The sequence below is a fragment of the Neodiprion pinetum genome, chromosome 4 (assembly GCF_021155775.2).
Source record: "Neodiprion pinetum isolate iyNeoPine1 chromosome 4, iyNeoPine1.2, whole genome shotgun sequence".
Taxonomy (NCBI): Eukaryota; Metazoa; Arthropoda; class Insecta; order Hymenoptera; family Diprionidae; genus Neodiprion; species Neodiprion pinetum.
Window position 1 is genome coordinate 24,341,428 of NC_060235.2, and position 24,655 is coordinate 24,366,082.

At 36.1% G+C, this 24,655-nt stretch overlaps 2 protein-coding genes across 3 annotated transcripts in view; one reads left to right on the plus strand and one right to left on the minus strand.

The window, feature by feature from the left end:
• The window catches only part of LOC124216767 (carcinine transporter-like), a 38,431-nt gene that overhangs the window by 8,526 nt on the left and 5,250 nt on the right, over nt 1-24,655 (minus strand). Inside the window, exons 1-2 of one of the 2 annotated variants that reach the window (XM_046621685.2) lie at nt 6,949-7,442; nt 2,110-2,365 (exon numbers count right to left, since the gene is read on the minus strand). In XM_046621685.2, coding sequence (XP_046477641.1) covers nt 2,110-2,357 — 248 coding nt within the window. In that variant the 5' untranslated portion in view covers nt 2,358-2,365; nt 6,949-7,442. Of the gene's footprint in view, nt 1-2,109; nt 2,366-6,948; nt 7,443-24,655 lie in introns of those variants that run through there. The other variant, XM_046621686.2, reaches the window with a different exon arrangement.
• CenG1A (Centaurin gamma 1A) overlaps nt 1-24,655 on the plus strand; it is a 96,889-nt gene that overhangs the window by 4,002 nt on the left and 68,232 nt on the right. Inside the window, exon 2 of the mRNA XM_069135332.1 lies at nt 24,124-24,187. The gene's annotated coding sequence lies outside the window, so the exon portion shown is untranslated. The remainder of the gene's footprint in view (nt 1-24,123; nt 24,188-24,655) is intronic.

Here is a 24,655-nt window from a genome sequence, read left to right on the forward strand (position 1 = left end):
CTATAAGATATTATCTACTTTTTTAAAAATACAATGGAGTAGATTTTGCAACAAGAAATCCAATGTTTTTACGACAAATATCTTGCAACAAAGGTAATGCTCTACGCACACTACATACAACACACTCTACGTATTTATACTTTACTATGTTATTTACAGATCGTTATAGTTTTTATATTATATTATACATATTTTTATTTTATAATAGTATGACAACATAATATTGGATAGTCCATAGTAGGTACCTTTCGAACCTCTTTTTTTGTAACTCGCAAGAATTGTTTATTACGGTTTGAAATGAAAGAATATTACATTCCTGATAATCTATCGCGCATTCAGCGATTAGCATACTGGATTTACAGGACTTGCCTGCCTAAGATACTTGTTTGTATATTTCTTTGGGGACTGCGAGAATATATTTTTTTCCAATGCCTGCTCGGAAATCTCGATTTTGGAAGCCTGTGAATCGTGTATAAAATACGCCATTCTTGAACAGTGCGGTAAATCGACTTTGGCTCATGCGCAGGAGCGATATGACATATTTTACACTGTAGGGATTTCTTTGACGCATGCGCAACGTCGAATAAATCGGTTTTACGCATTCTGTCATTGAGCGTAAATTAGCGAACCCCAATTTTACTCGATATCTGTGATACCTTCGTTGCTTCTCAAATAAAACTTTCCGTCACAGGTGACAGAAAAAACAGCGTGTGATACACGTGTGGATTGGCGATATCTGACTCATGTGATTCAGTGCTGATCAGATTGGCTCACGTTGCTTCACATTGGTACTCGTGTGCACTCGCTTAAAATATCACACTTATCAGAAACCGTACACTTTTCGCACTCGTAACACAACGCACTATTCGGCTGCATGATAAGTTATTGGTGAGAAAATAGATTTTCCCGGATCAGCCGAAATTCGGATTTTTTCTTGGGCCAAAAAAAGGTTCGGTGAGACAAATTACTTTGTACCTGCGTACACGGAGAGAAAAATGTGAGAAAAATTACCCTGCTGTTACTATAATCGTGATGTAAAAGACACCTAATGCAGTTTTTACCGTGCTGCATCAGAAAAATGCCTCGTCACATTTCAAATTTTGTGCTGCCGAAATACATAGTTTCTAAGCAAGGCAGTAATTTTTTTCATAAAAACGCATAATTTTTGTAACATGCATCAATAAAAACTGCACTAGGTGTCTTTTACATCACGATTAGTAACAGCAGGGTAATTTTTCTCAGATGTTTCTCTCCGTGTACAGTTGATTTGAAAAAAGAAAGATTTCGCTAACCGCACCAAAATATTCGCTTCATTCAAACAATCTATGCTTTCAGTGTATCTCTAACTAGTTTTACGAAATCGCGTGACCTTTTCGATACAGGAACGCTACGTATTTCTTTATAAAAACTCCTCGACGAAATACTTTTCGAAGAAACCTGCTATCCGCCGCAGGAATATAATATTCATATGTAATGGACTCAAGCAGACGTCTTTGCTTATATTTGTCTCTGACACCGTATGAGATTTGCATGTTTATTATTAATATTTTCTAAAATATCCGGTTCCTGCTAACAATTATGTTGAATCGAATATCTCGGCGAAATACCCGTCTTTTTACATACACTGATCGTTTTCGTGATTTTTGTAGAAGATGGAATTGAAGATTTTTTTACAATGGCAATAATCCGATGCCGCTCAATATTTAAGCTAAACAAGTGTTCAGAGTCTACATAAATGAATATATAAATAAAAAAGTAGCAAAAAACATTTTCATCTCCGCCCTTTAACACGATTTTGACTATTTGGAAGAATTGTGCTTTCATTATATTATAGCATGTAACTAATAAATAATTCTTCTTAGAAAATATTCTCGATTATTAACTCGTTCGCATTAGAGGTCACGAAATAAATTTTGGATGCAAGATTATTGGGTTGTTGATTAAATGTAAGTGTTTTCGTTGTATTATAATAAACGAGTTTATAATGAATTTCAATTGAAGTCGAGTGGAAAATATCGCACTCGGATAATAACAGTGTCAATTGTTTTTCATTGCGATTTATTTGCCTAGATAGCTGATCAGTTATTTGTATAATTACATTGCACTTACTTCTCGTGGTCGGTGAGATTCCAGCCATCAAGTTCGGGCACTTTACACCAATATTGTTCCGGTGTAAGGGTGAGGAAGAATTGAGTAAAGTAGAGGAAAGCGTAAACGACGGTGAAAGGCAATAACAGAATAAAGAGTAGCCATTGATATCGGCCGGCTTCTCCGATGTAAGGCAAGATGTCGTCGAAATTTTCGATTTTCGACCGTTTTCCATCTTCCACCTTTGAGGGCTCAACAGCAACCGTCATTTTTATGCCTGAAAAACAAAAATACAAACTATAAAGAAACTTGTCTACAAATAAAAAAAAACCCTCAGAAGTCTCGCAGAGTGTCAAGGAAAAATTTGTCGAATCGCAATGTAGTTGAAAAAAATTTTAACAACAAAGACGAGTTTTCATCGAACTTCATTAAAATCTTCTGAAACGGTCGCAAAAATCGAAAAATAAGCAATCAAAATCCGATCAGCATTTGAGAGAAATCAATCCCTGCCTGTGACTTCAACATGAATTTTTCTCCCATATTCTTCAAGTTTATAGTTTTCAGAATGAATAAAAAATTGTATGCGAATTCTTTTTCTGTTGAAAGACGTAATCGCAAGAGTCCCCGAATAAAAATTTGAAAACTGACTAAAGACTGTCAAGAACGTTTACGCTAATGGGGGTCTTGTGTCTTATCGAATTGTGTATTAAACCATTTCAACCGATGAAAAAGCTACCGGATTATTTGTTGTGGACTGGTTACAAAAATTTACCCAAGGATAACCGTGTTTAAATTCTTCCCTCGACACCCCGAGCAACCAAACGTTACCTAGTCTACGGATATAATCCCTCATTCCATGGATATTTCAACAATGTTCAATGAAGTCCTTTATACCTAGACGCGACAACAGATCCGTAAAACATTGAACTCTTAGTACACATGCGGGTACATGATAAGGAAACATAGTCAATATGAATTTATGCAAGTCAGACTATCCGAACAACATGCCAGTCAGTGCAATCAAAAGCTTTTTTACGTATTGGGTAAATCTCGAGTTGATGTTCTATTTAGATAAGTTGTGCAGTTTATTAAACAGGTCAATGCAATTATGCAGAGCATAAAAAGATAGATAAAATACTTTTATCAAAGCAACAATTCATACCCTTCAGACTAACAACCATCGATTCAAGGGTTGAACGCGATATTATTAATCGGAGTGAAATATTCATCGAGTAATTACTACCTATTTCCAATCAGGATTACATTGGTACGCTTATGTTGTACACGTGGTGTAAGCAATTAGGCGTATTACAGCGCAGCTTGACTAATGAACCAATAGAAACGTATTCTCGCTATATGCGGTGGTTCAATTACGAGAATACGTTTTTGGCATTATTATTGCTGTAAGAGAACTTTGGATATATTATATTTTGTACTCGGCAATGCATGTAAAATTGCTCCGACTGCAACGTTTTAGCATCGGTGATGTGTAGTATTTGACAAAAGTCTTCTCGTAAACCTACGACAATAAACCTAAGCGTAATCTACAATATCTTTTTGTTTGTCTTGACTTATCAAACGCGAATATACTTTTATAATGCGGAATAGTTACTTCATCGTAAAAGGTAAACACTGACAGAAATTTCCTCAACTACTTAAATTTCCTACCACAATGAGTTTAGTCGCTGAAACCAGAAAACTCAGCACCTATAAATATACTACTCTTTTTGATTACGGTCACTTGTGCTATATTTCTTTACAACAGCGATGTTCCGACGTTCGTGCAACAATAAATTGATGTTGACGGCTTGGTTAACTGACAAATGTAGTCAACTGAACACACAGACTTGATGTTGGAATAACCAGACAATGTCATATTGACATCTATAATCACACCTCATAGTTACCTATACCACAATATTTTGTAATTCCTACAATGTTAAAAAAAATTTCATAGCACGCTGTAATTCCAACTATTTATACCTATATGTCGTTCAGTATTTGAGACGACCAAAAAATGTGTATCTAAGCGATCCGCTCCTTTCATTATTATTGGATTCCGAAACACTCTCATTCATATGGTTACTTATGTTTATTTATTGTTGTGAATTATATTATTAACACAGCCTCGCATTGGGCAGTGCAGATTGAAACTATGCCGAACAAATCCGAATTACTGGGCACGTCAAATTATCAAAGATGAGCGAGGCAGTTTGTACAATATTCATGATAACGATGATGACGATTGTACATTCTGAAATTTGCGAGCCTATCTTCACCAGTCTGGCGTACTGTAGCAGAGACGTGTAAGCGTGAAAAAAAGTGACATGTCGAATTGAAAGGCCGCAATTATGCACGTCGCAAATGTTCATTCGATAGTCCCATTATCTGCACGAATGACCTCGCTCAAATCCAAAACGCGGACGCGTCTAACGAATGAGGCATAGTTACACTCATCGCGATTTGTTTTGTTTCAAGAACAAATTCATTCCTTAACGATTAATCGCCGAAAATTTATTTCTGCGACAATGCCACGCTTTAACTTGAACTCAAATTCAGTTGAACAATAATAATGCCAGTGGGATGATGTTCGAAAACCGGTTTTTTTTTTTTTGAGAGAGTCACGTTTTTTGAGGTCCATTACGCTATCAAATTGCATTCTCGCAATACTTGATATATCTGATCATTCCACTTCGCTTATTCTAAACCTGCGATTTCGATGCAATGCCGATGTTACATCGATGCAATTTTTCATCCGCAGTCGAAATAACCGCTACAAAATACTCACCGGTTAGATCAAGTTCGGCTTTTGCAGCAGACACACGAGATACGAACTACGATGCCGGTATTTTTATCGGCGAGTATTTTGACCGCAGGTCGAATTTTACGCAACCAATGTAATGATGGCGATACACGTTTTTCTTACCATCTTACGAGGTGTTTGAAAGACAAGCAGGATCGTCATTACGTCACGTACGTTCTACATATCGTTATTCTGATTTTCTCCATTTTGTGTCATTACGACTAGCCACTCGGTTATATTCCGTAGCGATACAAGCAGCTTAATTATTAAAAGCAATGTAGTCTTGAACATTGATATTCTGGTATGAACGAAGTTCTAGAATCTAATTAACAATTAATTTATTGTCTGAACAAACAGATGAGACCTATTTTTTGAAGGCTTACGGTTAAAGGCGTGCGGAAGTATAATAATTCGTGAGAAAAATCTACTATTTCAAGTGAACTGAAATGTCGTGAAAAGGTGGTATTAGTTAATCGTTACCTAACAAAGTAAATAGCTAAACAATTTCGATTGTAGCCTTTCGTTGTCTAACGTAATATCAGTATGTCAGTTTTTTTCTTCGCTAATTCTCCTCTAATTTGAACTCTCTTGTAACAAAATAGAATGTTTTGATGGTTCGGCATCTGACATTCAGCGCAAAGCAGAAACACATATGTATATATACGCGAAAGCATCGCTTCAACGGCATTCTAATGACGTTGAATTCTCGGAATTGGACGTCACATCGATCTGTTCATAGCCATTAATTAAATCACGTCCCATAGTTTTAATTTCGTCTTGAAAATTGTTCGATGGCTTTTTTCCCTTACATAATTTATTCCATTGAAACACATACAGAGAGACTACACTTTTATAAATTTGTCTCTGTATATTTCTATCGGGAAAAAGACACCAGAGTGACACGCGGAAGCATGTAACAAAAATTGTTAGTTAATTGATAAGAAATAACGAATAAAGTTGTCTGATAGATAACGAATACGCAAAACGTAGCATTATTATGCTCGGGATACAAAATAATCACAATCATCCAATGACTGACTGTCTTAATTTTCCATGAAATACATTTTGAGAATCTAGTAAACGTGAAATGAGCTCTGCAATGTTGTTCTGACTAAACAAAGTTTTTATCAACTTCTTCTCTCCGTTCTAGTACAATAAAAGATATAATGAAGCTCAAGAAGAGTCACGTGTTGTTAGATGTAATTAATTTAGGACTTGAATAACCGTTCGTTGAACCGTGTCAGTCTTCGCGCGTGTGACTGCAATAAAATTTGTCATACAGTGTTCAAACAATTGACACAAAATTCGAAATCATTAGTTGAGACTGAATCTGTGACAGACGAATTCTATCGTATAAACAACTCAAGATAAACTGACTACATTGACGTAGGTGCAAAGAAATATCATCGGAATGAAATGAAGATTTTACGCACGTATTTTCATGATTTGCGCTAATATTGTACAATTATAGTAATTATGTTGAATTCGATTAATAAATAATTGTACCGGAATGAAAATTACACCAACGACGATTGCTATTCTTTACTCGCATAGCTGACTGATATCAAAACAAAAAGATCATACAATTCAGTCAATTTACACTGTTTAGAAAATTAATTAAATAGATGGCATGACATTGTCTTTAGCTTACTCTCTTAACTACAAGTCCTTGTACGTCATCTAACGAATGATTTCATTCTGTTGATTACACCAATGACTGGAACCCATATTAACAACACTTTATATTTTACTTCGCTCGCGAGAAAGAATTTTTAATGCATCACAGAATATTTTAGCACTTCGACAAATGTTTTTGTAGATTTACGATGTAACATATTTTCTGATAGCGACGATCAATTAGTAGCTCTCACGATCTTGTAAATTTGACTATTCTTTATCGACCGAATACATTCAGTGAAGCGTGTGAAGCAATTTATTCATCAATTTTGGTATTTACAACACAATATTGTTCTCCCACGAGTCAATTTTCTACAAAATGCGTTTAAAAATTGTTTTTTTAAAAAAAGCAAAATTTTTCTTAGAGAATAAATACTCACACTTGGTTAACCTGCGACTGACTTCAAGCGTTGATGCAACCAAAGGTTGCTCTCTGGTATCTTGCTCTTGAAATCCTCGAATATAAAGGGTTTGTTGATAAAATTATCACGACTATAGTCACTTATCAATTTACCGTTTTATTATATTTGTCAATGAATTTAAAAATTGACCAACTCATTCATTTATTTACAATAATTTTATTTAAAATAAATCAATTCGTTCGTTTGTTTACTTATTCTTCGTACACGTTTTGAGTCTCGATCAAGAGCCTTACAAATCACGTGATTACGGTAATATCCAATTAACAGCCGAGACGAGGTGTAATACAAACGTTCAAACAATACCCTAGAAAGGCGCAAAGTACATTCAGGAGTAACGATTGTTCAGGAACTCACAACAATGACTCTTGTCGCCAAAAACCGCGGTTACGAACGAATCGGCCAAACTGAGGTGAAATTATTTATAGGCTGCATCGCGAATGAATTGAGGGAACTGTTGAATTCGCGACTCCACAGTCTTTATACAACCTTGCCCCTCCGCTCATTCACCGAGTCGATTAGTCACGTGGTGTACCGGTTACCCGTGACGTCAGTAAGATACTCGCCACGGGGATTTTACTGGTTTTGTTTGAAATTCGATGACGCTTAACGCCTGGGTTTTACTTGGACTGCTGCCTGGATGCGTTACGCAGACGTTCTCTATGGCGCACATGGCGATTCGCGTTGTCTTTCGTCACGATTAAGTTATACCATTGCGTAGGTACACGAGGATATTCGTCTTTTATGGAACAAAGAATAAAAAAAAAAAGCGCCGGATCGCTAACAAGGAAATACCAACCACCTCTCTGTAAACGTGCTACGCATATCGCGAAGTCTCGTGCGGGGTCAACATTTTATTTCTGCTTAACTTCGCAAAATTATTTACGTAAGCGACGTGAATTGCGAACGGAATGTCTTCGTGTCGCGGATAAATCTAGATCGACTGTTTTGTTGCATCGGTAATTAATTAAACAATTCCTCACTCGATGATTCACGCTTCTAAAGGCATATTATGTTATTCCGAATAACTAATATGTATAACCAAGCAATTAAGGAGGTTCTACCACCTTTCCTAAAGACGATTAAGCGAAGCTGAGAACGTCAAAAAAATTCTTATTCATCGGTTTTGCCAAGAACAAGTAGTTATTGAAGTTTCGTGAATATTAGGGAGTTGGCTCGTAAACTCAATTCAAAACTCATTGTGCTGCAATCTAAGGAGCTTTTTCTCCGCAAGAATTTACACAATATTTGAAAAGTTTCGTAATTTCAACAAATGTAAGTATCGTACATTGCTTTGGATTTTTTTTTCCCTCATTCAAGTGATACTGTACTTGCGAAAATTTTGTTACCATATTTTAGTAGGTAATGAATTCTTATTTCATTTGCTTATTGGTTGAATTGATTTTGGGATTTCTTTTCAATTTGACATTTTTTTGCCATTGATACCTGAGCTTTCGTCCACGATTGTACTTTCAATTTTATTGCTTTTTTTTCAACATGTCTTCCTAGCTTACGAATGTAATGAATGATCCGTGTTTTGCTTTCATGAAATATCAATGCCTATGAGAACCAGATCAGGAAACCAGGGTACCCGTATTTCTATGTCATTTGGATTCGCGCCTTAATTTGCCAATCTTGGACTTTGTTGTTGCAACAGTTACTGTACAATGCCTCGTCGCTTAGCGTGTGATTACACCTATGTGCATACGTGTAATTATATTATTTTCATATGTTTACTTTCCTGTCTCGAAACGTCTGATATCTTTTGCTTCTTGTTGGTATCAAACAAGCTTAATCTTTGCCCTTATCTCGTGATAATTCAAACAAATCCCTTGCAATTCCAGCTTCTGAGTTGCAACTCCAAAATATTCAACGATTCGTTTACACGTTCATTCGCGTATGTTGGTCTTATCAGTCCTTCGGTTATTCTAAAAGTAGCTCAACCCTCGCAATCAGCCGTAAAACGTAAGCCAGCTGCATACAAGGTGTCGTGTATCTTATGATTTTTCACGACCAAACAAACATAGCTATTTTAAAGCATAAACAAGTGTAGCCGCATAAAAAATCGTTTACCGACAGCCTCGTTCAAGTTGACCCAGCTTACATAGACGCAGATTTCACGGACACGGCCGAATTTTTAAGAGCCTGGTACCGCGAAGCTATTGACATGATAAAAACGGCCCTGTCACGTGAAAAAAACTTTGATCTTCACCCTCGGCTTTGTCACCCGAAAGGCTTTCCGTCGTCACTACGCTGCGAAACTCTGCGCATCGAAAAACTGGCGCCGAGTATTTTTCAGACAGACCTGGAGGTTTTGTTGATAACGATTGCAAATTATATCGCCATATTTCTTCCCCGAAGCTTACGTTCACTTTCTTCTCTTCCGGTATGCGTAAATAAACTTGAATTATCTCATTTGGCTGCAAAGTTATCATTTTTTTTATTTTTTTTATTTTTTTTTTTTTTGTGACTGATACAGAGAGCCGCAGAATAAAATTTCTCGTGGTGTATGGAAAAAAGTACAGCAGCCAATTCAAACACGAATAAACAAGCCGTGAAAACAGTATTCTTCGGACTTTTTATCACTTGACAAATCAATTGATTATATCATAATTGTTTCGTACTGCATTATTTTATTTGCTGCATAGTAATTTGCATACCTTTTATCAACATGATACAAACTGTGACGGAGTGCTTAAAATTGATCGAAATTCGATTTTCTTCGTAAGAAATATTTGTTGAAAAAAATTAAAACCTAGCAATTTTGATGCCCATTATTTGAATAGTAAAGTCGTGTAAATTTTAGAATTTTTTATCCGACCATTTCCGAAATCGTCGTTCGAGTTTTTCGAGGCGAACAAACAGACAGACTTTTTCAAAAAACCTGTTTTGTTGTATAACAGATATCAGAACTCGTCAATATTCATTGAAATTAGAAAAATTTATTCTCGACCAAAGCCAATGTATGGCGATAGAGGAAAAGTAAACGAAACTTGCAAACAAAAGTCGCCTTTAACACATTTGCGAGGTTGAATCAAAATACAATTTTTTTTTTTCATTGGATTGCAAGAGATTCGACTGCCTATCCGTACCCCAATAAGCAACTGCGACAGGAAAGTCATCCGGGTTCGACGCCGATCGGATGTGAACGTATCCAATCGAATACGAGGGTCAAGCAGCCCTCCCTTGAGATCAATGTCAGGCTTCACCTGACGGCAACAATCGTATGTAATAAGACATGTATTTACACTAATTTCCAGCCTTGTATCCCTCTTCGTCGCGTTAGTAGATTTTTCGTTGTTGCTTTTATTTCCGCTTTGTTACTACGACCTTCGGTAGGAATTCATCCTGGGAAACACAGGACTGGCACGACGGCCAAATGCTAGCAAAGTGTCGTTGTGGCTTGCCTTTGTTCTGCCAGTTATAGAGGCGAAGTGATTGTCATCCGGTAAATTTCAACGGGCAGTAAACCGTTGGCCTGCCGCTACTGACCGATACACTTATCGACTTACTGCTCGATGGAATAAGGCATTCGTACGAGTATTGCCGTGACTCTGTCTTCTTGGAACATGACATTGTCACTGTTTCGATGGACCGTCGTAAGCAACGCCAAGCAACGATCGGTAGCAATATGCCATAGACCTTGGGCTGATGCAGGTAATCTCCATTTATCCATTGTGTAGAATTTTTTCTCAACTTGCCGCACTTAAGGTGGCATTATCACGAAATCGTCGAAAGTGGATCATACGGTAATATCGGGCAATGAAAGTTAAGACGACTTTTTGACTATTCCGCATAGTGGCATTCGCTGAAGAAAGCTTCCTCGCATGGGAAAAGTGTTTCATGTAGAGAACTTCGATACATCGAGGACATATTTACGGAAATCGAAACTTTTTAATATTCAACGAGTCTCGCGTAGTAAGATGAACATTTTTCTGGTGCCCAAACTATTCATAGCGGAATGTCGTGCCCATGGAGATTTTTGTTCAGGATGCCAAGATCTGTAACACGTCAAAAATCCAGACGGTTTCGCTGAAACCCAACTCCCGTAAGATTATTGCGGGGTTCTTTGTGCATAATAAAACTGACGTTTATATCTTTTCATACGCAAAACTTAGGACCAAATCAGTCGGCAAATAATGCAAAATGCAAATTTTAAATTTTAACACAGGATTTAACGGAAGAACTGTAACCCACGATAGACTTATTTTAGCTAGCGAACATATTATTTATGAGATATATGTGTCCCTAAAAGTTAAGGCTTACATTGTGTTGTTCACAGGGATTCTAAATTTTATGTAGAAACATCAAAGCACGAAATGGTGTGAAAAATATATTTCATCGCGATACTTGAAAGTGAAGTTACGTTACGTGATTCATAGGCAAAATTTTGATAAAAATTAAACGAATTTCAAGGCTGGAGGTAATAATATACTTTATAAATAACTTTCTTAAGATAGGTAGCAACATCGATAAGCGACATCAACTCAATTTTATGTTGAATAACATGTTGCGTAACGAGGAGGCATACTCGGTCTTTTCGGGTTGGGCGTCAATTTGCATTATGATTGCAATACTTTTCATCGCCGTGACAAGGGAAGAGTCTGTCGGCTTGATCGACAAACTTCTGGGACGATCTGAAAAACTGGCGATTGAAAAATCTGAAAAAGATTGAACTTGGCAGCCAAATGAGAAAGTTTTGAAGCAAAGTTGGATAAAAAAACTTCTGAACGAAAAAAAAATTTATAAATAATTCTTTAAATAAATGTGTAAGTTGGGAAAAACATATTCATTGATTTAGAAAAAGTAATGAGGAGGAAAAAGTGTAGGTGTGTCGATTAAACACTGAAAACCGATTCGTTTCCGGTAGAATCGCAAGTTCAAATTAAACGGGACATGGCAATTTTTCATGCCCATCATTTGATTGTAAAATCCTGTAAGCTTAAAATTTTTTCATCCAGCCGTTTCCAAGATCATCGCGCTAGTTTGTTATATTATCCGGAGGCATGCACATTCAGGATCGCTGACCTTTAAATTTTTTATCCTCGTGCGTCATCGGAGCAAGGTAACGATCAGATGGTCAAAGATGCGAATAAATAACATAGAAAGTTGTGTCAGTTGCCGAGCAGGCAGGTTGTAACGGTTGAAGTGCGTAAGTCGCAAAGCGAGCGTTCACGGTTCGAATTCCCTCCTAATTGCAGTCTTTCGTTCGGAGAACTTGGCAGTGTTTTTACCATTTTGTTTTTTTTTTTACTGCGTGGATTCCTAGGTCCTGTATAAGGAGGTCGGACGAAAACCGCTACGTTGCAACGATGTTATTACGAGATAGCGTCACATTGAGTATTAATTAAAGTGTAATTCTCGTAAGCTACGAAGATCTCTTTCAGAATATGAAAATCGAAAATGCCGAAATTAAGAAGCTTAAATATCAACGCTTCATTTCGAATCGCTTAACCGATAAACAATCTGGTACTTATAAATTCGTTCAATTCACTCTACGATGGTACCGTTTATTCTAAAGACTTTCTGTAACGTCATCGAATATATTTTTATTTCTTTTCCAGAAATCAATTTAATACTACTATTAATTCATTGTAATCAATATCGGTGGAACGTTGGGGAATCAAATATTTGACGATGATAACATTATGAACAAGTGTTTTAATGACTTCCTAGAAAATAGTCCTTTGAATAAACTGAGCCGCCATAAAGTGAAGTAGAACGAATCTCCTAGATTTTTTAACATTCAGTTGAAATTAAACACCGTTATCTAAGCTTTTGTTTATATATGAGTCGCCATATCGTAAAAGGACACGTGAAATTCTGCCGACCGTTCGAGATGGCCTCCGACAGCTTGCGAAGTATTCAACCGAATACAATTTCAAACCCCTTTATAGGATAATTTGTCGTGCATCTTGTTACTCTTTTTAGAAAAAAGTTCTAAGTTTCATCGATTCTCAAATAAACCAAAAACAAAAAAGGAATTCAGGGAAACACGTTTCAAGTTTAAAAAACGGATGGTAGTCATTGAAATCTCCACCCTTGTTGACGCTAAAGTAAATCTGAATCTATACTCAAGCGGTAAAAAATAATAAAACTCGTTACTGATTAGTAATAATATGGATGTATTGTTGATTAATAATATTACTATTAATACTGATCTATTACAAAAAGTACGAGTAAGTAATGAAACCTAAATAAAAAATATTTAATATGTGGAAAAAAGTGGACAAGAACGAAATTAGCTCACACTTAAAAGGCAGGAAAAACTTATCGTCAATTTCCACATTCCGCGCATTCTCGTATAATGAACAGCAGAGATTTTTTTCCACTTAAACTTTTTCACTGTCATCGACACAGTGATAACGAAACTCGCATACGTACGAAGCACAATATAGTTAGATCGCTGTACAAAGATCTCGTATTTGATGAGCAAACAGTGGAGCAGCAGCTTGTAAGCCAGTTGGAAGCTACTTGCAAGTCATTTACAGTTTCAACGATCAAGAGATAACTTGAAGTATTTCCGGAGGCATGAATGTATAACATGATCAAACCATTTATAGCAAGTAATTCATTACATTTCATACGTCGTCGCTGTGTGAAATTTCTGGCAAAATCAAGGAATATATACTGTGACAAAACACCCTCCCCGCAATCGAGAGGCGAATGCTCGAAGGCGCAAAAGGGGCACCAATCGGGGCTAAACTACAATAGTGCGGAACGAAGCTTTTCTCACCGTCCTTCTTTGGGCGCCAGATCGGGTGCGATTTTACTTACCTATCTCCGAACCAAACTACGAGATACCGGATAACTCCGCACAAGAACCACAAAATAATCTGGATACACTGTAGATGTATGGGTAACAATGTGATTTAATTATCTGGATGCCGATGAATACCGTGATTCTTACAGATTGTATTCCGGATTCACGCACTCACGAGGTGATCCTTGACTCCGTCACGTCAAGTGTAGCTTTTTACGAGTTGGGCATCTTCCCCCCTTCCGCCCGTCTTTTTCGGGTTACGCGGACTCGATTTTGAACTTATTTCGCGCCTGGCGCTACAACACGTACACGTGTACGAGGTTCACATTTGGTTTGGGCGATGTTTCAATCAAATTAAACAATAACAATTTCTTTCTCACCTACTGTCGATATACGGCGATAGATTGAAATCATAATTCGTTACTTGACCCCCACGTCACTACGGGGTTCATTAAAGGGGATGTAGATTTTCGTGTTGTAAGGTTTTTTGTAATTGAAACTTATGGGAAGTTACTTTTTTTCAAAATTTATCACTCGGGTGAGTCTATTGATGTCTTGACAGTATGTGGAGCTCAGTTTACGCGCAGCCCGCGTTATCAATGGTGGACCATCTCATCGAACAACCATGGAAAGTCTGGCCTACCTTAAATGTTCGTCTGGAATTTTCCACCGCAATGACACACGTGTGTTTGAATTTATTTCGTTTAATTATATGCCGGTTAGGCTTTCCATTTATTGTTCTATTAATTAAGTTGAGTACAATAAAATGATTGTGTTTAATTGCTCGATTCGTTTATTATAAATACTGTGTCACGTCCAGGAGTGAGATGAATGAAAGCTGTAAACTGTAAAAAGTAAATGAAAACCTGTGAACTCAGCGCCGCCTTTTGCTATCCAGAGAAGCTGATGGTATCGAGTCAATATTGCTTTAAGTGCTCTATGATAACGATGTGTCTATGAGTAAATATTAATGTCTTATTTTGAGGGTGCATGGAAACGCGTGGAAATCATCAGTCTGTAAATTAGTTATAACGTTCTGGGAAGCACATCGCGAGAAATCTGTCATTCGCTGCGTGATACTTTACTTAAGCTCGACTTACAAAACCTTGCGGTGTTTAGGTTCGAGAACTTTGATGATCCGTTCGTGTTGATTCCTCGTGCAGCATGACTCGATCTGCAATTATGTTGTTGTGGGTCGTGCTAACTATCACTACGCGTGATTGAGATAATTCTTTTTACACAACACTTTAATTTAAAATACACATTCATTAACAACAAGATGTTCTTTTGATCGATTTTCAAGGTTTTGGTTTTACAATGTTGTTATTCACTTAATTAGTTGTACCAAAGGTCGAAGGTTCTGAATATGAGCGTTTTATAATTCAACTCAAATGGTCTGAAGTCTTAATTTGTTCCGTTTTTAAATTAGTTCTGTTCTCTCCGGTGTCTAAACTGATTTTCTGTTGCAAGAGTCTGGTTTGAAAAAACAATCTTGAATAGTGGGAGTTTTGGAAAAGACTCCCGATTGGTCTTTAGCTACACCGGTGCGAGACAATTGGTCTTGAAGAGGTCAATGTTTCTCCATATTTCAAAAGAATGCCAATAACTCTACAAAATAAGACCGAGATCGAGTAATTGGGACAATTCGTTCCAAAGACATAGCGGTTTTTAGAAAAATGTGTTCGTTTTTCAAGAAATTCGATAACGAGCGATTATACTTTAAAATAACCGTAACTTCGTAGCAGATAATTTTTTTTTTTCGAAAACAAAAAATCACGGGTCACTTTTTTTTTGTTAAAGAACAAAATATTTCAATTTGAAAGAATCCCGTGACATCACGATTTACCTGCCCGCTCAATTTGAAGTAGATTCATTCTATTATTATACTGTAATTACCTTACTTTTAAAGAGAGATAAATGGCTAACGAGCAGCTATGATATCAGGTCAATTTTCAAAAGAAACGAATACTTTCTCGAGAATTATTGCTGCACTGTATGACGGTGATTTGTAATTAATTTTTTACTTGTCACAAATTCGTGTCAAAATTTCAAAAAATATTGTTCGTTGTCAATTTCCTTTACGATTGAGTATTTAAATACTTTTTTGTAGTGTGCTTCAAGCGCTAAACTGTTGAAAGTATTTGACCGTCTCAAAGCTCGTCAAATTTCTTATCCGGCGAAATACTTTTTATTTGTTATCTCGGGTAAATCATGGTCAAATTCTTTTCTTTCCGTGTACCCGCAACCTCGATCTGACTGTGTAATTCTTCACGGAACCGAACAGGAAATTGGCTAGATCGAATTAGTTTTGTTACTCGTTACAATATTGTAACCACGACGAATGAAACAAGGTCGTGATACGACTACGTGATGACCTTGCCGATTAGTTATTAATATACGTGATGCCTTGCAGCCTGCCCTTTTTTTCGTTGAATTGGACAAAAAAAAATCTACCTTATTTGGAAACTGTGAAAAAACTGATTGTTTATCCATTGCACTCGTATCCATTTTACATATTCGGAACACTTTCACAGTCAGAGATCTGATTGAGATTTTATGAAACTGTTTCGGACGGAGAATTTCCCAGATACTTGTTCTTACGTAGTCAAAATATTTTTCTACCAGGGAATTCATAACGAAGACGAGGAATTTTTGAGGCTAAAATCGATCGCAAAATTCAAAACTCAAGAGACTCAACAACGTCGGAAAATTGGTTTTCAACGCAAAAATACGTGTTTTTACAAAAAATATCTCAAGCTTGCGTGCAAGTTTGATTGAAACCGGAAGCGAGATTGAGAACGGCATATGAGTAGAAAAAGACAGCGATAGGAAAAAGAGATAGAAGTTGTTTGTTTCTTCAGCTTTATCGGCATCAAAAGACGTTCCACATTTCTGCTTTAGATAAACATGCTACCTGATTTTCTTATCACTCCCTAGAGGATCGCTTATGGATGAGCGTACGCGTTGCTTTGTTAAACAAGGCAAAAACATATATCCGAATACCACTGCGATGCAATAGGAATGCCCCAGTCGATCTGTAACTATGTTTGCATCAATACCTAGCAAACGGAATTAATGGTGAAACTACGCAGTAATTTTAGTCGATTTTCTTTTCACAGATGTTTATGTTAAGCTGATGAATAAGAAAAAAAATTTCGAAAAGAGAAAAAAGTATCGACAACACAATATTTTGATCATGTTCGATGGTTTCTCCAGTAATTCAATTTATTTTTAAGGTCATGAAAAGTATTGCGAAAAATACTATTTTTTACGGCTTTTTGTTTGTGGTTTTAAAATTACAACATCATCCAGCAAAAAAAAAACATTTTCCGATAAATACATGGCACTTATGTAACATTCTGCACTGGAATAGGCTTATTGTAAAATTGTAACAACGCCGTCTATATCGCTCATATGATTTCGCAATTATGTTTGTAACAGCTAACTATAGCTGTAGTAAGTCTGTTTATAGACACGTTTCCCACGTACTCCATTGCAAAGACGAGTAGATCCGGTTCCATGGAATCTTTGCTATAGTCTGTTTATTTAACAACAAGTAACAGCTATATCTAATGTGACATTTGTTACGACATATTTAATGACATCAGGTTTAAAACATTCACGGCTCGAACAAAAATTGGTGGTCAACGAAATATCTGTCGGTATTTTCGAAGTGACGTCTTTACAAACTGTCGTTTGAAAAACTTTGGATTGTATTTAAAAAATCCAATCTTCCTGTGTCTGAAGCAGAAATATACAAAATAATCGGATCATATTTTTTCCAGCTTATCAAAGGAGCGATAGTTGAATATTCATAACTGTTGCATCGCTTTCATTGACTAAGAAAAATTCAGGGTTATACTTTGGACAATATAGATTAAGGAACAATCGTTGTTATGTATAAGGTCTAACGATAAATGGTGCCAAGAAGACTTTTGCATTTTTCAATATTTCTCGATAAAATGTATAGGTGATACTCTTGAAACGTGACACTCTTAGAGAAAAAATAGCTTGATAGTGAACGATTCAAGAAAAGTATTTATTCTGAGATTTGAGATGGGTTTATTTTGGACTAGAGTAAAAACGGAAGATGAATTATTTTAAATTAGTATTTTATTTATTAGTATAGTATTGTTGTTAAAACGAATCCTGGAAATTACAGGAATAGTTTTCAGAGCACGTTCGGAAAAAACTAGGATTTTACTACGCCGGTATCACAGATTAATTTTTTGTTTAATCGAAATAGAAAAAACAAAAAGTGTGATCCAATTATTTTTTGTCTTTCTGGTTTATAGGTATATTATATAATATTTTCATACCAATCGTAAGACCCGATTTAGCTGCCGACAATTTCGAACCACTGCAATATCTTTCTTTCATCAAAGTTGCATCCATATCTTAAGTATTCCGGGTAATCTAGGGTGAGTTGTATGACTAGTTTTTGAAAAATTTTATTTTTAAAGAAAATTCACGTACTCGTTTTTCCTTCAACTTCGTATTTCTTATAGCTCGCAATAGTGAACGGGGCAATAAAATCGTCACTAACCTTCTCACGTGTGTCGTGTGCGGGTAAAGCTATGCTCGATGACCTTGGCTCTCGAGTGATGTAAATTCATAACTCAACATTAGGAAAGAAGTTGAAGTATTGGAACATAAGCGGAACTTTCACTCTGATTCATGCTTATTTCCTCAATCGCGGTAAGTGTCACAAGATCATTGAACGATATTCCGGACCAAGTTCATTGCGTTTGTAATTGGATTTTCAGAGTGTTCACACTCGTTGAGTAACACTGCAATTACACCTTCCTGGTATTGTATCTACCGAATGTACAGCATTCACTCGTCGCTTGTCGTTAGCCGTGTCGTTGCAGATCAAAAGTCATTGATTATTGATTAATAGCGAAAAAAGAAGTAATTTACCAAGTTAAATCTGCTTTGCATCCTGCCGTGTCGTTAATGTTTCATTAAAAACCACGAAAAGTTCCCTGTCACCGAACAGGAAGTTGTTACTGCAAAAAGATACCAAATACAGCACGTATGTAGTTACATTAGAATTAACCTTCGACGAACACTTGCTTCTGTGAAAATTTTTTCTCTGCTATCAACTGCGATCTCTCTAATTCATGAATTATAAATTTTTCTATATTCGTGAAGATTGTATTGTATGTTACATATGGTGCATTCCACGTCTTCACCCTCATAATCATTGTGCTACCCGAACAAACTGTATTATTTTTTATTTTAGCTTTTGTTTTTTACGGAAATTTTTTGTGGGTACAGTAGAATCTCAAAAATACCTATATTCATTTTTTTAAATATTGTTCTGAAGGATCCCTAGCGAGTAGCGATTGTCGCCAGTCGTGAAAAAACCCATGGATAGTAAACATTTTCCTTGTACGGGTCTAGAGAACTACAACATTTGTTGTTCGACGAAAACGAAAAAATATCGTTTTTTTTTATCGATTATTAAAATTGAATCTCAAATGTTTTTCGGTCAGCGAAAATTCTTTCAAATTTCCTTAAAAAGCGGAGTTACCAGTATTTTGAATTTGAAAAAAAAATTTGAAATAGCAACTTCATTTAAACCTTTACATTCATTTAAAGATTACATTTTTCCACGCTTTGGTCGAATAGAAAATATTCTAGGTGTCCGAGAGATTGTTTACTATCACGGATCCTGTGCCAAAATAATTGATACAAAATACAGCATTTTTGGTATTTTTTCATATATTACAATTACAACGCTTTTTCACGTATTACGATAGTTATTGCACCAGAAGATTTTTCAGACAATTGCAAAAAAATTAAAGTAGGTGTTTTTCAGGTCCTACTATATCCACACAAAATTTCGAAAAAAATGAAAAATATGAGGTTTAAAACTTTGTTGAAGCGACATGGAATGTATATGCCCTATATGTATACTATCAAGAAATGTCGCCCAATATGCTAAACGTTTAGCGTTTAGTAAACAAAACACGAAATCTGTGTATGTACAAGAGGCACGTATTGAAAAACATAAATCTATACTTAGATTGCTACAAATTTAATCATCATTTTATTTTAATCAACAAATCTTGGATATAAATTATTAATTAATTCTCACATCTTTACGAAATAGCGTTGAATATACGTTACGTAGGTACATGCAATATTATTCAGGGTGGCGACAGACCGGGAATTTTACCGTGATTTCATCTATCCGGAAAAGACAGGGAATTGTAACGGTCGACAGGGAAAAACGTATGTTTTTCATAAATAATTTTGTTAGTCGCGTTCCATCGCGGACTGTTTGTAGAGTTCATCGAGACCTGGACAACTTTCGAACATAACTTTCGTCTATCTGTAAGAGTTTAGTCAGCGTTCGCACAACTCTGTGGTGCCTTTCCGATTTGGCGTACAAGTATCGTTATATCTCCAAAACTATTGATCTCGTTGTAACGAAACATAGCCTACAACCTACCCAGACGTTGTGGTTATCCAGAGGGAAAAAAGGAATGAAGATCGGTTCAGTAATTCTGGAGTTATGAGCGAAAATACGGACAGACGGACAGAGATACGTAGAGATTATATTCCTTAATCCCTAGTGTTGAATCTTTAGATACTGATAAATTATAAAGAATCGAGATCTCGCGACGATCTTGGACTTTGAGTTTCTGGATTCGGCTATAGTATCACATACATTTTTTCCAAAAAAATTATGGTATCGTACTTTTAGAATAAACTCATTTTTTACTTCGGAGTAACATAGATCCATGTAAATTGTTCAAATGATTTATACAGTATTTTGTTACGAAAGCTATACGATTCAATAAATCGCGAACGGCACGCTTACTTTTTTCGCTGAAACGTGATGAGCATTTTGAATTTTCAAGGTCAAACATTTTGAACAATCAGTGACTCGAGATTGGATCAAGTGTTAAATCTCAAACAAAAGTAATGGGAGTTAGTTTAAATCGATACTGAAATGAGGAAAAATCACCGATATCGAAAGTGGACAGGGTTGATCGTATGTCGAGTTGTTATGGAATGCCCCAAAGACACGGTGAATCACGCGATATATGTGTTGAGAATTGGAGGAACTCAGTTAACACAAAGTTCATCCCTTCAGCTCGTCAGAGCAGCTATGAGACCCCTCCGAATCAATACTACTATGGCATGAATTGTGTGTGTGACTTAAGGGTATGCGGTACTCCCACCCTTACCGACCGAGAAAACTACCCCTTGTTTTTCACGTATCAAATAAACAAATGAACGGGAACAGTTCTCTTTCGTAGCGGGATTTAAGAACCTTACGAATATCCAGAAAATCATTAAAAAAAACGTGTGGTTTTAATTTTAATGAAATATCCCAATTCTGTCAAGCCAAATGAAGAATATTGAATACAATCAGCGTTGGAAACTGTCTTGAATGTCTGTCGGTATGAATTGCTTGCTATGGATGGTTTATCACACTACAAACTCATGCTTTCGCAAATATTTCAAGTTATCTCTTAATCGCTGTAACTGCAAATGACGTGCATATTCCGTAAACATATATGGCTCACACGCTGGCGCTTCACTGTTTGCTTATCAAATATGCGTTATTTTACAACGATTAAATCGTATTCTGCTTTGAGCGTTTACGTTTTTCATTATCACTGTGTCGATGACAGTGAGACAGTTTCGTCGGAAAGAAATTTTTGCTTTTCATTGTATGCATATAATGTATATCATGTGCACCTAAGGAGGTGAAGGAACCTGCGTAGCAGAAACCACATCCATACATGTACATCTTTAGCGATGCGCAGTTGAAGTTGTACTATGAATCAAATTTGATAATGATTTAAAAAAGAACGAGAAACACTTCGTCGTCAACGAGAAATTAGCACGTCATTTTGCCATTTTTCGCCAAAAAATCGAATCGATTGGTGTTTGTTTTATTCAAAAGTATGTAGATCGAGCTTTATTGGCATATTTTTTAATTTTTAAACAGACAATGAGTGGCATTGTCATTGACAATAACGTCTACCATTTTAATCAGTGACATTTTTACGGCGCCCACGGTCTCTCAGTCCACAGCAACCTAAAACCCATGCAGGACACATTGACACCCCGTTTGTTTGCGAAACGACCTCTTCGCACACGACACGATTACACACGCAAATTTTAATCTACACGATACTTTCGCACATGGTATTATTGTACGTGAAATATTTGCACGCCGGATTTGTTATCAGGTGTGCTTTAGCCGAAAGCTACCCAACTCTCCCGATCCTTACGAAAAATCGCAAAAGATGATTATGATAGAGTTGGGTACACTCATTTTTTCTCTTCTTAACGCAGTGCCGCGGGTAAAAGCTTCGTTTGCAATATTACTGAGTGCAAAAGTGTCGTGTGCATCGAAGTGCAAAAGTGCGGTAGGCAAAAATTACCGTGCGTAAATAATACCCTCTTCAAATACACCTCGACAGATTTACTTTGTGTTTTTAGAAAGTATTCTTGTATTACCGATCCTCTTTGCCACGATCCTCCATTTTTTTTTTTTTTTTATATTATTCGTCGTATTCTTTTAGTAATTTAATAAAAAAAAAAGGGGGGCGCAAATGTGGACGAAAGATCAACGGTAGCTATTTCATTGAAACGAAAAATGTGATTATGGAAAAGCATACAAACTATTTAGGAAAGAAGTTCGTGACCAGGAGGTAGATTGAAGATGAAAATTCGTCGAAGATCCGGTCAGGAAGAAGAAGAATTTAAGACCGGAAGACCGGATCTTCGACGAATTTTCATCTTCAACATACAAACTATGTAAGAATAATGTCTCTAAATGTAAGGTAAAACTAACGTATTTTCTTGATATACACGTTTTATGAAGAATTCATTTTTTCTAAAGAAAAACAAGCGGTACTTTTCATCACTTTGTTACAACTGGCCTGCCAGTACCACGTTTCTCCCATTATTTCCGATCATTTATTACCTATTATTTAAACAGTATACTTACAAACTCTTCCACATTCTTTACAGTAACCTTGTAATTTCATTCCTTTCCTCTTATTTCCATCCTGCCTGATGCACGCTAACAATAAGACGAATGCAAACGGCATTCTCATTTCTCTTACTCGTTATCAGCTACTTTTGCTCCCCACTATTTATTTACTCTTGCATCTTTCCGGCATTTATACTATCTGTCTCAGATACACTGCTATCTCAACTTCCAACTAGTCAACTTCGAATATACTTCTCAACAAAACCAATTCCTAATTCCAAATACCAAATCCATATCATATACGGTAATCAAAATGACACTTTCTTCAATAAAACACTCTTACACTGCTGAATAGAACTTGAATAAATCATTGTTATATTGAAATATTTCGTAAAATGCTTCCTTCATTTTTCATGACATGGTTTCGTGTTGCATTAATTTATTCATTTTATAGCAATTTGTATAAAATCTTCCATAAGCGTCCTATGAACTTTGTTGGAGTACTTCGAGTTCATGAATCTTTTTCGAGGGAAGCATTCGGTCGAAGAAAACGGGCATGACAGTTTTTAATGCCCATCATTTGATTGTAAAATCGTCTAAATTTCAGATCTTTTTCATCCAGCAGTTTCCGAGATCATCGCAAGATTTTCTCACCGTTTGACGTTATTCGAAAAATTTGTGTTTCGAATACTTGAGGTTCAAAAATGTTTCATCGAAATTAGAAAAAGTAATTCGCCATCGAAGCCAATACATTTCTTGTATCACCGTAGATGATGAAAAGTAAAAACGCACCATTTAGCGACACGTTCAACTGACTTTATACGCAACAAAATCTTAAATGAAATTATATAATATATTACACAACTGATAGAATTATATTTACTTAATATATAATAATTAATAATATGTACGTTATTACATTTAATTTCTGATCTGCTACTAAACCCACGTCGAAATTTATGAACGATCTTTAGGATTTGATAGAACATGCTGTGCATAACGTTCGGTCGAATCGATTAAGGTACATTTGTGCTCAAAATCATTTGTGCCGATTTTCAATAAGAACCGCGTTTAAAAGTTTTAAAAAATTTCTTGAAAACGGGTACGGAAATTTTTATACAAAGCCACAAGGGTTTTCTCAGAACTTTTTTCGTGGATCACCTAGATTTGAAACTACGTCAATCTGTAAACTCTCAAATCACTACAGCACTTGATTTATTAAATCTAAAAACATTCGCGGCGGACCGTTTTAACAGATCGTGTGAAAAGTGAATTTTGACATCTTTCAGTTGTACAGTCACTAAGTTGTCTTTCAGTATTTTTTTTTTTCATTCGATCCTGAGAAAGTTATTTTATTCAGTTTCTGGTGTCACTTCTTACACTGAAAATCACGTTTAATTTGTTTCAGAGAAGCCATTTCGCCGGAATGTCAAAATAAAACCCTCTTTTCAACCAGCCGTCGTGTCAATTGCGTAAGTATATGTAAATCATCATATATACTTGTAAATATACATGTAAATTCATGTACAAAATACCCGTTAAAAAGTATCTTATTACGTTACCTGAGCCAATGGTACTGAACGCGTATGAAAGAAGAACCCTATTATGTGACAGAAATAAATGTGAAAAAATTCAATGGGAAGAGGGGTGCGCAACGGAACTCTCTTTGTACCGAAACGGGCGAATATGGTGAAGAAAACGTCAGTCCTTGGAACTGACCCAGATTTATCATTCAAAATCGTTTCTTTTCGGACTTTTACTTATTGAATTGAGTACAAAGATTGCTCACAATCAGCTTAACAAGCGCTTACGAAGGTAACTTCCAAATAGTGAAAGTATATTATATCAATTACGCAGTACACAAGCTTTTGAAAATACTTAGACAAAGTAATATTACTCACGGTAAGATTACATTGCGTCGAGGTTTTGAAATATTCCTA